A 17,129-nucleotide genomic window follows, 5' to 3' on the forward strand; every position below is an offset into this window, starting at 1 on the left:
TCCCCACAGGAGTGCCTTAATAGGATTTTGCCCTAGGCTCTCTTCTTTTCTCCCTCTTCACTTAGCAATCTTATTGGCTCCCATGGTTTCATTTATCAACACTACGATGATGTTTCTGAGATCTACCTATCCAGCCCTGACATCTTTCCTAACCTCCAGACTTGTATTTCCAAATGCCTATTAGACACTGCAAACAGGATATCCCTTAGATATCTTAAACTCAATTTGTTTAACATCAGACTCACTATCTTTCCCCTCAAACTTTCTCCCCTTCCTAATTTTTCTATTTTTTTTAAGGTATCATCAGGCTCCTAGTCACTGAAGATCAAAACCCAAGTTTCATCCTTGACTTTTCACTCTCTCTCACCCTCTTCCCCCATATCCAATCTTTCATCAAGGCCTGTAAAGTCTACTTTCACATTTCCCTCTTCCCTCCTCTGATACTACTACCAGCCAAACACCTCAAGTCTGGATTATTGTACCAGCCTTCTGGTTCATCTCTGCTCCAAGTCTCTCTTCACTCTAGTCCAATCTTTGTTCAGCTATCAAAGTATCTTCTTAAAAGGACCATGCAACCCTACCCCCTACCCCTACCCCCAACCAAAGAGAAACATTCCAGAAGCTACCAATCAGTTTTAGGATCAGATATAAAATCCCCTCTTTGGGTGTGCAAAGCTTTTGGTAACATGCCCTCTCTCCAAACCTCTCTAGTCTTTTTACCTTACAACTTTGACCCCCAAGGACTCTTCAATCCAGTGACATTGGTCCCCTTGCTGTTTTTGAGCAAGAAACTTCATTTTTTTACTTCAGGCCATTTTCAGTGAAATTCGTTCTCCTGGATTCTCTGGCTTCCTTCAAGTTCAAGCTAAAATCCCATCTTCTACAGAAGCTTCTTTGATTCTAGTGACTTTTTTTTGTTGACCAGTTCCAATATTTCTGATATATAATTTGTTTATACATAGTTATTTGCATGTGGTTGCTCCCTCCCCCCCATTAGCCTGTTTGCTAGTTCCTTTAAAGAAATATTTACTGACTTAAATCAAGCTACTCTGAACCTTTTTTCCCCCTTTCTCAAACTTCTCATGCTAACTCCTTACCAATCCTTCTTGACAAAAGACCTTAATTTATACTTTAATGAAAAACAGATCCCATTAGTCAGGAAAACCTTCTTCTACATCTTAAACACCTACCTTCTCTTACTAATCTTCACTCTGTTCCTATTTACTGACCACTTTCCTGATGCCTACAAAATACAATTTCCCTCTGAATGAAATTATGTAGAATGAAGTGAGCAGAACCAGAATAATTAATAAAACTACTAAAAAAAAACCTTTGAAAAACTTAAAATTTTTGATTAATGCAATAAGGACTGATGATGAATGAAACTTGTTACTCATCCTCCTGACAGAAGTGATAGGTCAAAATGAAGAACGAGATATAATTTTTGGACATGGTCAATATGGAAATATATTTTGCTTGACTGCATATCTGTTACAAGAGCTTTTTCTTTTATATTTCAACAGGGAGAGGGGAAGGAGAGAAAAATCAATAATTTAAATTTTAATTTAAAATTAATTTAAAAATTTTTTTAAAAAATTAACTTCAAAATTATTTTTTAAAAACCTTTTCCATAAATAAAGTTTTCGCTTACCTTTACAGTTAAACTCCTAGAAAAACTTTTTTGTTGTTTGTTTTCTAACTTGCAGTTCACCTTCTGACCTCATTACAGCTTTCAGGTTATTAGATGATCTCATCTGCTAAATTTGATGGCTTTTATTTAATCCTCATCCTTCTTCACCTCTCTGCACCATCTGACACAAATGACCACCCTCTTCTCACTGTTTTTTTTTGTGACACTGCTCTCTCTTCTCTTCCCTAACTCGTCTGACTACTCCTTTCTCAATCTCCTTTGTTATAGTCATTATCCAGGCTATAAATCCATAAAGGTCCTTGGGTCCTTTCATCTTACTTTTCTCACTCTTTCTCTGTGAGCTCATCAGTTTAATGAATGAATGAAAAAGCTTTTACACGTTTATGATACCCAGGGTACTATGTTAAGTGTTGAAGTTACAAATAGAAAAGTTCCCATAGGTTCAATCATCCTCTTTTGGTAAATGATTCCCAGATGTATATCCAGACCTAGTCTCCCTCCAGAGCTCTAGTCCTGTGTCACCAATTGCTTTTTTGGGAAAACTTGAGCCTGTGATTCTAAAGGCATTTTTCAAACTTACAAAAATCCAAAAGGAAGTCATTTTCTCCCATCCTTCCCTAAAGTACTCTACCCAACTATACTATTATTTCTTTTGAGAGCATTCCCATTCTTCTAGTCATCTCAGTCATCCACCCTCAACAGTTCATCCTCAATTAATGCCCACTTCTAATAATCTGATAAGTCTTATTATTAATTCCATTTCTACATCTCTAGTTATTTATCTCTTCTTATCACTCACATGGCTACCACCATAGGTTAAGCCTTCCCTACCTTGTTCTTGGGCCACAATAATAGTCTCCTAAATGGTCTTTCTACCTCAGCTTCTCTTCAACTCTTGGAGGAACTTTTTTTTTTTTAATTTTTAAAAAATTATTTTATCTCCCCATTTACACATAATAACAATTTCCACCATGTCTTCTGAAATTATAGGATCTAAATTGTCTCTTTCCCTTTCCTACCCCCTCCTAGAGATGGCAAGAAATTTTATCTGGATTTTACATGTATTATCATGCAAAATATATTTCCATATTAGTCACTGTTGTAAGAGAACATCCATATTAAAAACAAAACCCCAAATAAAAACACAAATAAGTGGAGAATAGTATGCTTTGATGGGCATTCTCACTCTAGTTTCTCCTCTGGAGGTGGATAGCATTCTTGGCCATAAATCCCTCAGAATTGTCCTGGATCATTATATTGCCAAGAGTAGCCAAGTCCTTCACAGTTGATCACAGTACAATATTGTTATTACTGTGTACAATGTTCTCTTGGTTCTGCTTATTTCAATTTGCATCAATTCATGTAGGTCTTTCCATCTCTTTTCTGAAATCATCCTGTTCATCAATTCTTATAGCACAATATTTCATCACAATCATATACCACAATTTGTTTAGCCATTTACCAACTGATGGACATCCCCTCATTTTTAATTCTTTGCCATCACAAAAAGAGCTGCTATAAAAATTTCTGTACACGTCGTTTTTTTTTTTATTTCCTTGGGATATAGGACTAGTAGGGAATACCATAGGATCAAAGGGCATGGCAGTCTTATGGTCTCTTGAACATAGTTTCAAATTGCCCTTGAAGGAAATTTAAAAACACTTGTTGGAAAAAAACAAACAAACAAACAACTCTATTCTAGTTACTTTCAGTCCAAATTATTTCCCTTGAATTATCTCTCTACTAATTTATAGTGAAGTCAAAGATATAGGTTACATGGCAGTTATATGATCATTCCTGTCAAATTTCTTAAACACCATCTTAGCAATTGCTTCAAATAAAAGAACTCTCCAAGTCTTTCTGGCAGATGTGCCCAAGCTTCTTTTCATTTCACACCAGGAAGGAACTGTACTTATAAGGATAGTACTACTCAAACAAATAAATACAGTGAAGTATAAATATATTGGGAAAACTACAAAGTGTTACGAAAGTTCACAAATGGGAGGGGACCATGTGTCTCACTGTGAGAAATGGGAGTGGGAGGAAGTAGAGCAACAGGGAAAGCAACGTGGACAGATTAATATTTTAGTCAGGTCTTAGAAGATGGTTAAGATTTCAAATGGCATATATATGGGGGAAGAGCATTACAAAAGTACAAAAGGAGGAAAGTGTAGAATACATTTAGGAAATAATCTATTTCTGGAAGGGAGCTTAAGGGTAATGAAGAACAGTGTGAAGTAAGGGATAGAATAGTGGGTTGAGAAACATTCAGGGTCTTACATGCTAAGTTAAAGAGTGATATTCAAGAAATTTTTACCAATTTATAAAAAAGTCAATAGGCACATTTATAAAAACAGACCATAATCATCATAATAAAAGTAAACAAAATATCTTTCTCACTCTTGTTCCTCCAGAATCCTATCTGTTTGGAGAGGTATTATGATGTACTTGTAGCCTCAGCTCTATCACAAATCTTGAGTATGTAAACTATGCTTTAGTTTTCTCATATGATAGATAGTAATATCTGTATAATATACCTCACCAGACTGGTTTAAAGGTTAGTTCTGACAATGTAATCAAAGCACTTTGATAGAAACTACTATAAAAACAAAGTAATATTACCAGAATGTCTTCAATCACAATTCCAATATGAAGCTTTTAGTTTTTTTCTGGCTAGAGTGAGGTAAAGATTATGGGGCAAAAAAATGAGAACCTTAAACTCTTCTGACTTTTTCCCCTTACCTATAATTCAAATCCTTTTTAAAGAATTCTTTTTAAAAAGAATTACTCTGAATACAAACCCATACTTATAAGTAAGAAACTTTTTGCCATTATTTTCATTTTGTTTTACCTTCATAAGAAAGAGGATGAATGGCAGCACAATATTGTAAAATGTAAGGATGGAAAAAAATGCACCTAACTATTCATGCTAACAATTTTTCCCAATTTAAATTCTATTTTAAAATCTATATTCTCTATATTCCTTATGCCTTATCAACCAGCTAACAAACTTGATAATTCATTCCCAAAAAAAATCACACTAAAGCTACTCCAGTGGACAAAACTAATGTGATGGCACAAATATAATGTGACGACACAAATTGTGATGACACAAAATAGTACCTGATGTGGCATTTTCAATGTGATCCCAGTTTCTGTTCTCACTGATGTCAGAGTCACAGATACTACTAGGAAAGGATGAGGGATATATCGAGACATGGAGACCTCTTGAAGAACCTGAATACTGGCAGTAGTATTTAGACTATAAAAATAAAAACATATTTTAAATATATTACTCACAAGTTTTTTCCCCCTTTCAGCAATATTAGTTACTAGAATTTCATGATTACATTTCTCCCTCCCACAGACCATATATACATATTATTTATTCCATCTGCCAACTACATAAGAAAAGAACCTTGTCCCTACCTACAGTCTGTCTTCTCTTATACTTCCCTTCCTTAAGGAGGATAATGGCAAAAAAAAAAAGAGGAAAAAAAATCAGAAGAAATGATTCTTCTGTCATGATAGATATGGATATGGATAGATAGGAATAACAAGGTGGGTGTTCTGATACTAAGAAGATGGATTTCACTGGGCAGAGTCTCACTCATTTTCCCAACCCTTATTTCTACTATCACCATAATTGAATATGAATAGCTATTTTTCAAGGAAACATCAACAATGTAATAGATTTTTGGTTAGGAAATGTCTCAGTTTTTCATCTGATGAACAGAGGGAACACCTCTGATAGCACTGTATGGAATGAGCTACTTTAGGGTATGAGGTATGAAATTCCCAACAAACATCTTGAATTTCAAACTAATTAGAACTTATCTTGAACACCACACAGGGCCATTTATTTCAAAAGTTTTGCAAAAGTATAAAAGTGATTTAGATTTCAGCTATGAGTACAGTGCCTGGAAGATAGCAGGTGTTTAATCTATGCTTGTTGAATTGAAATGAAAACCTGTATTTTGGAAATCCAAAAGTATAACCACCCCATTTCAAAGATAAAGGCACTGAGGACCAAAGAGTGATTTACCAAATGTCAGACAGGGAGTGGTTAGGATTCAAAGTCAGGTCCTTTGACTCCAAATCCAGTCCTCTCTTCATGACATCATTATCATCTCCCAAAGAACCATAAGAATATTGATTAGCTAAATAATAAGTTAATGTGGAAGTTGGTTTTAATTTCTATGATCAATCTGTAACCTAAAAGGTGAATATAGTAATAATTCACTGATTAAATATTTTTAATGCGCTTAAATGATTAAAATTAAGTTACTTTTTGAGAAAATAAAAGCTAAATTGAGGGCACATGATAAATACAGCTTAAATCAATTTCTCTCATGCTATACTCACCCATCAGTTTTCCTTTCAATACTGTAAAGACATATAGAACAGTCAGCTCTAAATAATATTACCATGTCCCGGAAAACACTAAGCAGTAATGTTTCTGCCTGAACTTTGGTGACATGAGCAAAAGCATTGTCCAGGTTGGATGTTCGCAAGTAAACTCTTAGCTGCAGAAATCCCCAAAAGAAAACACAAAGCAAACAATTCAGTCTTTTGGCCACAGACAATAACTATTTTGGATGTGAATTTTCTTTTACCGTTTTTAAGTAATGGAAAATTAAAAGATATATCCAAGATTAATTAACAAACAAGCAATGATGTTCACAAGGCTATGCTTATGTAAGTATAACTGAAATCTTCAAAATAGTCTCAAGGAATGAAATATTTTGTTTAAATTTTTAGTTCTACTCAAGAAATACTTATTTTCTATTATATTCAATATATGTTTGATCTTGTGCAAAGCACAAAATTCTGCACTTTAAGGTGCACGTATATAAGCATAAGAAAATGCAGAGTGTGATTGAGGTGATGTTAAAAAAAGAAGAGATCTAGCATGAACAAAATCAATGCAATGAGTAAAAGAAGAGAAAGTAGTTGGGTTGGGAAAAAAATCTCACATTAAATATCTTTGATAAAGATAGGACAGAGTTGATAGGACATGTAGAAAACTAACAGAAATATAGGGATATTTAATAGACATGTCTCTTTTTTCACTTGTATAGAGAACTCTCCCTCTATCAATACAATGTAAGTATATGACAAAAAGCTATTCCTCAATGGACAAGTTGTTAAAGGATACAAACTAATGGTTCTCAACAAACGAAGAACTGCAAACTGGTAAGAACAATATGAAAGACTGCTTCAAATCTTTTCCAAAAAGAAATGCAAATCAAAACAACTCTGAACTTTGACTGGTCAAGAAATTTTCATTAACCACTTCTAAGTCCCTGCCCTCAAGGAGCTCAAAATCTAAATAGCTGAGATTATATGCAAACAATTATGTACAAACAAGATGAGTGCATAAATACGTGTGTGTACACACACACACACACACAAATAAAATAAATTGGAGGTATAATCAGAAGGAAGATACTAGAATTAAAGGGGAATAAGTTTCTTGAAGGTGAGTTTCATACACAGAAAATCAACAACAACAACAAAAAAGACAGGAATAATTTCCATAAGAAGTAAAATCTGGAAAGGCAGGCACATGAATTTGAAGCAGTGAATTTGGCCCACCACGCAGGCAAAAACAATGGAATTATATTAAGAAAGTGACTAAAATACTTGTGCTATTTTACTAAGAAATCTATATGGGGAAAAAAAAAACCCAGAAAGATTGAACTGGAAATTTCACTAGTATAGGTAATTGGTAGATGAGGAATCTACCTCTACGAATGCATGTTGGCACCTTCTTTGCACTCAAAGTTCCTGAGAGTTGCCTAGAGTACTATGAATTTAAGTTAAGTAGGATCATAAAGCTACTGCTTCAGAAGCAGAATACTCAACTGAAAGTGCATGTTCAGAAATAATGATCAAACTCAATCCCAATGAAGATAGATGAGAATGTACTTTTCTTCCTTCTTTGCAAAAGTTGAGGATTAGAAGTGTGAAACCCTACATGTATTTCTAGCCTACTAATTTCCAGTTTTGGTGATTGTTTTGGTTAATTTTGCTGGACTGATTCGGGTCTTCCCCTCATATTTTGTATATAGTATAGCTTTTTAAAAGGAAAAAGGCAAGTAATTTATTGAGAAATGATGGTGGGAAAAGGAGAGATCCAGGCAAAGTGCTTTAGAAAAATCTAATGAGAAGGAAAATATTTTTCGATTTGTTTTCATTTAAAGCAAGACTGCTTAACATTAAAATATGGAAAACTGTTACTTTTTAAATTTCTTTTTACCTCTTCTTGGTGGTCATTTAAATTATAACATGCCAGGACAATAAAATCATTCCACCAGGCTAAACCACCTGTCACGATCATATTTTGCTCCTTAAAATACAAGAGAAAAAGCAATACATTAGTTTCATAACTTAATTATACAGCTACCCCAAGCCATAAAATCTTCATCTTTGTTTTTAAGGGGGCCTGTAATTTCACCAGTACAGAAAGAACCTACCAACTAGAAACACTTCCTCTAGCCCTATAGATTAGCTCATTCTTTTACAATTTATAATCTTTGACTTGCTCAGTCACATAGGGTTTATATATGAGAGGCAAGATTAAAACCCAGATCATCTTCCTAACTAAAAAAAGAAAAAAAAATAACCGTTACCTTCTGTCTTAGAAACAACACAAGGTAAGGTTTTAAATTTAAGCAAGTAAAGAACTATGACTCTTCAATTATGGAATGAATATTCAAGACTTCTTACCCAGTTTGAAATGAACTGTGACAAAGTAATAAAAGGTAGATTTTCCTCAAATAATTAGTACAATTCACAAGGCAAATACCGAAGGAAAAAAATTGGTTTTGGTGCCTTTATTTTCTTATATTTTCATTTAAAAAATTATAGTAATGGACCTCAAAAACTGGCAGTAGCACAGGTTTCTCTAGGTCACCGAGAATCCCCTACTTTATATCAGTTCACCTGGGGTACATGTAATGCATTTAACCTAAGGCAGAAATTAATCTCCTCATGTTTATGAGAATGTACTTTTCTCCTTTATTTTCAGTAACAGGATTATTGGTATGGTACACTGCATATAAAGTTATGGAATTTTTCTCTAGCATTAACAAAAGAATTCAAACACTTGCATTATAACTATTCTTTTAAATTATTTTTCATTGCGTATGTTTCATTTTGTGCATTTTTAAAAAAGGGTGAATGACTTTGTGTTTGGTGGCAAAGGTCTCTTTCTACTTTGTAAAAGGACTGACCTGGGTAATGTTTCCAAAGAGCTTCCATTTTTTGGTGAGTAATGAATAATGTGCAAAACCAAACTTGCCAACAACAGCAACATTTTGCCCCAGCTTGTCAATTGCTGAAAACTGTTGGAATAAAATAAAGAGAATTCTCTGGAAACCAGTATACTTTGTTAAATATCCCTTACATAAAGAAACAAAGCTACTAAAGGAAATATTTAAAAACAAATGAATCAAAAAATAAAGTAACTTACCCGTATAGGCCAATTGCTCTCTAGATAAGTGCTGGAAATCTAGAGAAAATAACAGAAGAACTTCATAAGACTTAAGAATCAAATCATAATTTAGCACTGTTATCACAATGGTATTCATTTTCCTATGTGATTTTCAAAATCATACCATAGAAAATATTTATTATTTTGTCCATTAATAAATCTCAGAAATCTTGATTTTCTGTTCATTAATTGGCAGAGAACTTTAAATTTATGCACTCATGTATCAGACTAATCTTATTTCAGATAATCATTTTTATCATTATACCAATAGCTTAATTTTCATATACCTCTGTAATTAGATTTGTTTGTTTCTGGTATAGCTATTCCTATAGGTTTCAAATATCTTTTCTTTATACTCAATTTACTGTAAGTTTCCTGAAGGCAAAGTATATAATAATTTCTTCTATCTCTCTAAAGTGGTTTCTGGGGACATAGGGAACAGTCAATAACCTTTGATTAATTAATCAAACAAACAAATGTAAAACACCTACAATGTTCTAGGAACATAAGTGAATATAAGAAAAAAGAAGGAAATAGTTCCTACTTGCAAGACATTCAGATTCTGATGCAGAAGACAAGAAGAATATGTACAAATACACAAAATAATGTATAAAAAAAACTAAATATATTCAAAATAATTAAATACAAAGTAGTTTTGGGGGCGGGGGGAGAGAAGGCATAAAATTTGCCTGCCTGAAGATGGGATTAACTCTCCCCTTGTCTACTTTTAAATTTAATCATCAAAAGTGAATACACCCATACTTAACCCCTAATGTAGGGGAAGCATAAAAATGGAGACTTGAATCCAGGTCTTCAACCCCAGAAGTCCTTGCTCCACTTTCCCAAAGTGTCTTGCAACCTCACCTGGGCCGAGAGCGAGATGGGGTATTTAATCTGGTTGTAAAAAGGCTCTGCCTCTTTCCTACTTCCCCTTGGGAGCAGACACGGCTCTCTACCTCGCAGGCAAGATGTGAGTGGTCATGAATAGGCTCTTTGGGCCTAGACACGTGCCAGTCTTACTTGTATTTTCTTTATATTTTAATCTTCAATAAACCTCTAAAAATATAATACTTCTTGCAGAGAGAAACTAATTTCTACCTGCCTCAGTTTCCCAAAATTTTAATCTTAACAGAAGTCCACAAAATATTTACTAAAGCAGTTTGTGCCTCCAAAAGCAACTGACTTTGAGCAGGTATAATCAAATTTAAAGACTGTAATTGGTCCCCTAAAGTGGAGGAAGAGGCTATTGTAATAATTTAAATGAGATGTGATGAGCTTGAATGAAAAAAAATTATATTTGAATGGGGAGAAGGAATTGGATTAAAAAGTTGTTGTGAGATAGAAACAGCAACTAATTTGATATGTAGGGTGAAAGAGAGGGAGCTCTTGAGGGTAATACTGAGATTATTTTCCTGTGAGACCAAAAGGAGAGCGGTGCTAACAGAAATAAAGAAGACTAGAAGATGGGAGGATTTGGAGGTAAAGTTAATGAGTTTAGTTCTGGACATGTTAAGTTTTTGATGTCTCCAAGACATCCAGGAGATAGATATTATATATTTAGGTCTATATAGGTTCTTATACATGATTTAAGGAAAATTCCTTGGATGTACATATATATGTGCATATATAAATGCATACACATACAAATATATTATAAACATGTCTGAGAGTCATCTGCATAGGGATCTGATGAGGTTATCAAGAAAGCATAGAAAGAGAATCAAACTTAACAGAACTCTGGAGAACATCTGGAATTGGAGAAAGCAAAAGAGACTAAGGAATGGCCAGATAGAAAGGAAAGAAACAAGGTGGAGTCAAGATGGCGGCCTAGAAGGAGTAGAAGTTCAGACCTCTGAATACCTTTTCTAACCAATCATAAACTGAAAGCTCCCAGGGGACTGAAAAACAAACTTAACAACAAGACAGAGCCAAGGAACCCTCCTTCATTCAAAAGGTACGCCCGCCAAAAAGCCGGAATCTGAGAACACTTGGATTTAAGGGGAAGACAGAAGGAAGGTCCCAGGACCCATCCCCCTCCACCCAGAGCTGAGATTCCCAGACTTCAACGGCAGCAGGAACTTCTCGGCAGGCAAAGGTACTGGTCTGGAGGGCGTACATTGCAACCAGGGCTGTGATAAGTTCAGAGAATCCAACACAGATGCTGGGGAAGGAGCTGGAGAGGGAGCATAGACCTGGCAGTCTTGCCAGAGCTGTGGAGATCCTCCATATTTGCTCCAGCCTTCCAGGAAGTTTTGGACTCAGAGCACACCCAGCCCAACCAAGCTGAACTTAATCCCATCAAAAGTCTCCAGAACTCAGGGAAGCCCAGACTCCACACCCATCCTCATTGACTGCTGGACTTTAATCCAATCAAAAGCCTCCAGAGGACAGGGAAGCTCAAACCTCAACAAACCTCCACCAGAGACTACACCGAGAGATCACCTATTAAAGCTCCGAGAGGGGAGACTGACAGAAGCCCCCAAACCAAAACAATGAGAGGAGCAAGAACACAGACAAATACGGGGGGAAAGAAGGGGTGAATTTGAGCAAACAACAGAAAAAGAAAGAAACTACAATAGACAGCTTCTACTCAGCAAATAGAACAGAGGGAGAAGAGATCAGCAAATGATAAATCAGATATCCCAGCGAATTGGATACAGGCTGTGGAAGAACTCAAAACACAATTAAGAGAGGCTGAAGACAATTGGGAAAAGAACTTAAAAATTAAGATAAGTCATTTGGAAACAGAGGCACTTGAACTAAAATGAGAAAATAGTGTCCTGAAAGCCAAAATCAACCAGCTGGAAAATGAGGCAAAGGAGATGAAAGATGAAGTGAAGAAGATAAAAGATGAGAAAAAGGAGATGAAAGACGAGGAAAAGAGGATGAAAGATGATCTCCAAAGAAATTCAGACCATAATGAAAGGGATGACCAAAAAGCCAGGGAGGAAATCCAGTCTTTAAGAACCAGAATACAACAACTGGAATTAAGTGACCTCACAAGACAGCAGGACACTATAAAACAAAATGAAAAGGAGGAAAAAATTGAGGGAAATATGAAGCATCTCATTCACAAAACAGAGGATTTAGAAAATCATTAGAGAAGAGACAATTTAAGAATAATTGGTCTACCAGAAGACCATGACAAAAGAAAAAGCCTGGACATGATACTACAGGAAATTATTCAGGAAAACTGTCCCGATACCCTAGAACAAGAGGGGAAAGTGGAGATTGAAAGAATCCACAGGTCACCTCCTGTATTTAATCTCTAGCTGACAACACCTAGGAATGTTATAGCCAAACTTAAAAACTATCAGACCAAAGAAAAGATATTACCAGCTGCCAAGAAGAAGCCATTCAGATACTACAGAAACACAGGGAGGTTAACTCAGAATCTGGCTGCATCCACATTGAAGACAGAAAGGCACGGAATGATATTCCGGAAAGCAAGGGAACTAGGTCTACAACTAAGAATCAAATACCCATCAAAACTGACTATATTCTTACAGGGGAAAGTATGGTCATTCAACACAATAGAAGAATTCCAAGCATTCGTAAAGAAAAGACCAGACCTGAACAGAAAATTTGATGCCCAAGCACAGAACTCAAGAGAATCATCAAAAGGTAATTAAAAAAGAGGGGAAGAAGAAACACAAAACAAAACAACAAATTATTTAAGAAACTCAATAACTTAAAATATGTATCCCTATAAGAAAATAGGTCATTGATAACTCTTAAAAACTATTGCTATCACCTGGGCAGCTAGAAGAATTACACTTAGAGGGAACAGTGACAAACTGTATAGGATGAAAGGACAAGACATAAATAGGTATATAGATATATGCATGCATAAATACATATACATGTCTGTATGTATATATATATACACACACATATATATATAGCCAGAACTAAAAAAAAAAAGAGAGAGAGAGGCTAATACTAAAAGAAATGGGAAAAGAAACAAATGGGGGTAAATTGATACATCATAAAGTAGCTCATGGCAGGAAGGGGGAGAACATCGATACACTGGAAGGGTAAAGAGTTTGGAGATAGGAAATACTCCACTCTTATGTGCTTTGAAACTGACCCAAAGAGGGAAGAACAATCCAAGCCATTGGGGCAGAGAATAGATTTGTGCCATATAGGGAAGTAGAAGGGTAAAAAAACGGACTAGTGGGGAGGGAAGCAGTACAAGGGACGGGGTGGCGGGGGGGTTAAAAAGACTACAGGAGAAAGTAAGGGGGGGGGAATAAAAAGGGAGGGGTGTAGAAAGGTAAGTAAAATAAGGGTGGGAACTAGGGGGACTGATTATAAATAAACACTGATGTAGAAATAAATAGTTAAAGAAGAAAAGGCAGGACCAGGATTAGAAATCAAAATGCTGGGAAATATACAGCTAGTAATCATAAGTCTGAATGTGAACGGAATGAACTCACCCATGAAATGCAAGCGAATACTAGAGTGGATTAGAATCCAAAACCCTACCATATGCTGTCTACAAGAAACACACATAAGGAAGGCAGATACACATAGGGTGAAAGTAAGAGAAGTGGAGCCAAATCTTTAGGACATCAACTGATAAAAAGAAGGCAGGAGTAGCAATCATGATATCTGACAAAGCCAAAGTAAAAATAAATCTAGTTAAAAGAGATAGGGAAGGTAACTACATCCTGATAAAAGGCAGTATAGACAATGAGGAAATATCTGTACTCAATATGTATGCACCAAATGGCATAGCATCCAAATTTCTAAAGGAGAAACTAGAGGAGCTCAAGGATGAAATAGACAGAAAAACTATACGAGTAGGAGATCGGAACCTTCCTCTATCCAAACTAGATAAATCAAACCAAAAAATAAATAAGAAAGAGGTGAGAGAAGCAAATGAAATCTTAGAAAAATTAGAGTTAGTAGACATGTGGAGAAAAATAAATAGGGACAAAAAGGAATATACCTTTTCAGCAGCACATGGTACATTCACAAAAATTGACCATGTATTAGGGCACAAAAACATTGCAAACAAGTGCAAAAGGGCAGAAATAATAAATGCAACCTTCTCAGACCACAATGCAATGAAAATAATAATTAGTAAGGGTACATGGAGAGATAAATCAAAAATTAATTGGAAATTAAACAATATGATTCTCCAAAACCAATCGAAGAAACAATCAATAACTTCATTGAAGAAAACGACAATGGTGAGACATCCTTTCAAAACCTATGGGATGCAGCCAAAGCAGTACTCACAGGGAAAATTATATCCTTGAGTTCATATATAAACAAATTAAGAAGGGCAGAGGTCAATGAATTGGCCATGGAAATTAAAAAAACTAAAAAGTGAACAAATTAAAAATCCTCAGATGAAGACTAAATTAGAGATTCTAAAAATCAAAGGAGAAATCAATAAAATTGAAAGTCAAAGAATTATTGATTTAATAAATAAGACTAGAAGCTGGTACTTTGAAAAAACAAATAAAATAAACAAAGTACTAGCCAGTCTAATTAAAAAAAGGAAAGAAAAAAACCAAATTGACAGTATCCAAGATGAAAAGGGAGACCTCACCTCTAAAGAAGAGGAAATTAAGGCAATCATTAAAAACTACTATGCCCAATGATATGGTCACAAATATGGCAATCTAGGTGATATGGTTGAATACTTACAAAAATAAATTGCCTAGACTAAAAGAGGAAGAAATAAATTACCTAAACAACCCCATATCAGAAAAAGAAATTGAACAAGCCATCAAAGAACTCCCTAAGAAAAAATCCCCAGGTCCAGATGGATTCACAAATGAATTCAATCAAGCATTCAAAGAACAATTAACCCCAATATTATACAAGCTATTTGACAGAATAAGCCAAGAAGGGGTTCTACCAAATTCTTTTTACGACACAAACATGGTACTGATCCCAAAGCCAGCAGATTAAAAACAGAGAAAGAAAACTATAGGCCAATGTCCCTAATGAATATAGATGCAAAAATCTTAAATAGGATACTAGCAAAAAGACTCCAGCAAGTCATCACAAGAGTTATCCACTATGCTCAGGTAGGATTCATACCAGGAATGCAAGGATGGTTCAATATTAGGAAAACCATCCACATAATTGACCATATTAACAAGCAAACTGACAAAAGTCACATGATTATCTCAATAGATGCAGTTGTAGTTGCTTTGGTGTAATGCTAGCCCACAGCTGATCCTTGTATCTTTTCTTTGGTCAACCTTATTTCCTGAGTCCAGCTGACAGTTCACCATAGAATACCTGTCTTGGTATTCGCTGTGGGTCCATGCGGATGACGTGTCCAGACCATCATAGCTGGGTTTTGAGGACCATGACTTCGATGCTGGTGGAGTTGGCTCTGTTGAGGACTTCCTGGTTGGTGATTCGGTCCTGCCATCGGATCCTCATGATTGACCGGAGAGAGTGTTGGTGGAATTGCTCCAGCTGTTTCATGTGCTTCCGGTACAGTGTCCATGTCTCGCAACCGTACACGAGCGAGCTGAGGACCACTGCATTATAAACTTTGAGCTTTGTCGCAGTGCTTACACCGCTGTGTTGGAGGACTTTGGAGCGCAGCCACCCAAGTGCCTGGCTGGCCTTTTGGATCCTGGCATTGATCTCATGGTCTAGGGACCCGTCACTGGCGATGGTGCTGCCCAGGTACTTGAAAGTGTTGACGTTAGAAAGCTGCGTGCCATCGATTGCAATGCATGGCGGGTTAGTTGGTATTGTAGTAGAAAAGAAAATATAGAGTATGGAAGCTACAAGTGGATGGATAGTTTAATTAATGCACTCTAAGGCAGCTTTTCCCAAAAAAGTGAATTTCTGAAATGTCTATTTTGCATTAAACTATGGCATTTTTTTCCTTATTGAATGTCAATACTCATATTACTGAAAAAAAATATTTTAAATGTTTGAATAGGTAAACATTTTGTTATAAGCAGAATTGATGGCAGAAATTCTGGAATGGACACAAGAGTATGAGACAGAGGCTAAAAGTTCAGATAGTGGACTTAATTCTTTCATTGGGCTAGGTAAAAATAGTCTATGGTGATAACTTGCACATTAATATCTTTGTTTACAACCGAGCTGGATTTATATTTCTTGTAAAATCAAAGAGCAAATAAGCCTTTTGTATAGTTGTGATCAAGAGCGACAGGCAAAACTTTCTGCCCTGAAGATACTGAGCACTGACGGTTTAAAGCAGAGAATAATACATTCTGCATCAAGTGAAAAGAAAAGAGAAGAAACTAAACAAGGGGAACACATAAAAAGGTGGAGAAAAGACATGGCACACAAGGAGGTAAGAGCTATGCCATTTTTTTGCAACAACAGAAAAATATTTTGAAAACTAGTCTCAGTAGAAATCTTACTGAGTATAAGAGGAAGCAGCTCATCACTAAATAAAGTTACCTGCACAACGTGCCAATGTCGGTGTCCAAGTAAAGTGCTTAAACCCTGAGAATCTAAACTTCCATCTGAAAATGGACTCTTTTCCCGAATAGACTTGTGTTCAGAGTGTGCTGATGAGTTTCTAGGATTCTGAGCTTGTGAGGCATCTCCACAGTTCAAATATAAGCGATCTTCTCCCTGAAGTAGTACTTGCTCCTGGTTACTCTGCAAGAGGAGACAAAAATAGGAATAAACAATTTTTAAAATGAATACTCCAGTTATTAGGAAGGATAAAATGGAAGCTAAATAAGAGCCATGTTATGGCTAATCTTTGAAGGGCCCTCACTACAAATAGGAAATCATTCATTCATCTTTTAATGACTCTCCTGCATTTTTCAGAAGAGTAGTTTCCAAACTCTTTTTAAACGTTAATTCTACCTCCTGCTATACCCCCATCCCAACCTGGCTTTTCTTACTGTCCTATTCTCACTGTTCTAACCTTTCAGTATTTTTACTCATCCGTATCTCTCTGTTCTAGGTCTGAGAGAATGAAAGCAAAGCTACCATTCCATATCTATCCTCAAT

The 17,129-nt window shown here is 35.7% G+C and overlaps 1 protein-coding gene across 8 annotated transcripts in view; it reads right to left on the reverse strand.

The window, feature by feature from the left end:
- RIC1 (RIC1 homolog, RAB6A GEF complex partner 1) overlaps positions 1 to 17,129 on the reverse strand; it is a 181,853-nt gene that overhangs the window by 23,215 nt on the left and 141,509 nt on the right. For all 8 annotated transcript variants that reach the window (XM_056805439.1, XM_056805440.1, XM_056805441.1 and 5 more), the window contains 6 exons: positions 16,566 to 16,769; positions 9,129 to 9,167; positions 8,890 to 9,000; positions 7,914 to 8,003; positions 6,017 to 6,177; positions 4,775 to 4,913 (listed from right to left, as the gene is read on the reverse strand). In XM_056805439.1, coding sequence (XP_056661417.1) covers positions 4,775 to 4,913; positions 6,017 to 6,177; positions 7,914 to 8,003; positions 8,890 to 9,000; positions 9,129 to 9,167; positions 16,566 to 16,769 — 744 coding nt within the window. The remainder of the gene's footprint in view (positions 1 to 4,774; positions 4,914 to 6,016; positions 6,178 to 7,913; positions 8,004 to 8,889; positions 9,001 to 9,128; positions 9,168 to 16,565; positions 16,770 to 17,129) is intronic.

The sequence above is a fragment of the Monodelphis domestica genome, chromosome 7 (genome assembly GCF_027887165.1).
Source record: "Monodelphis domestica isolate mMonDom1 chromosome 7, mMonDom1.pri, whole genome shotgun sequence".
Lineage (NCBI taxonomy): Eukaryota > Metazoa > Chordata > Mammalia > Didelphimorphia > Didelphidae > Monodelphis > Monodelphis domestica.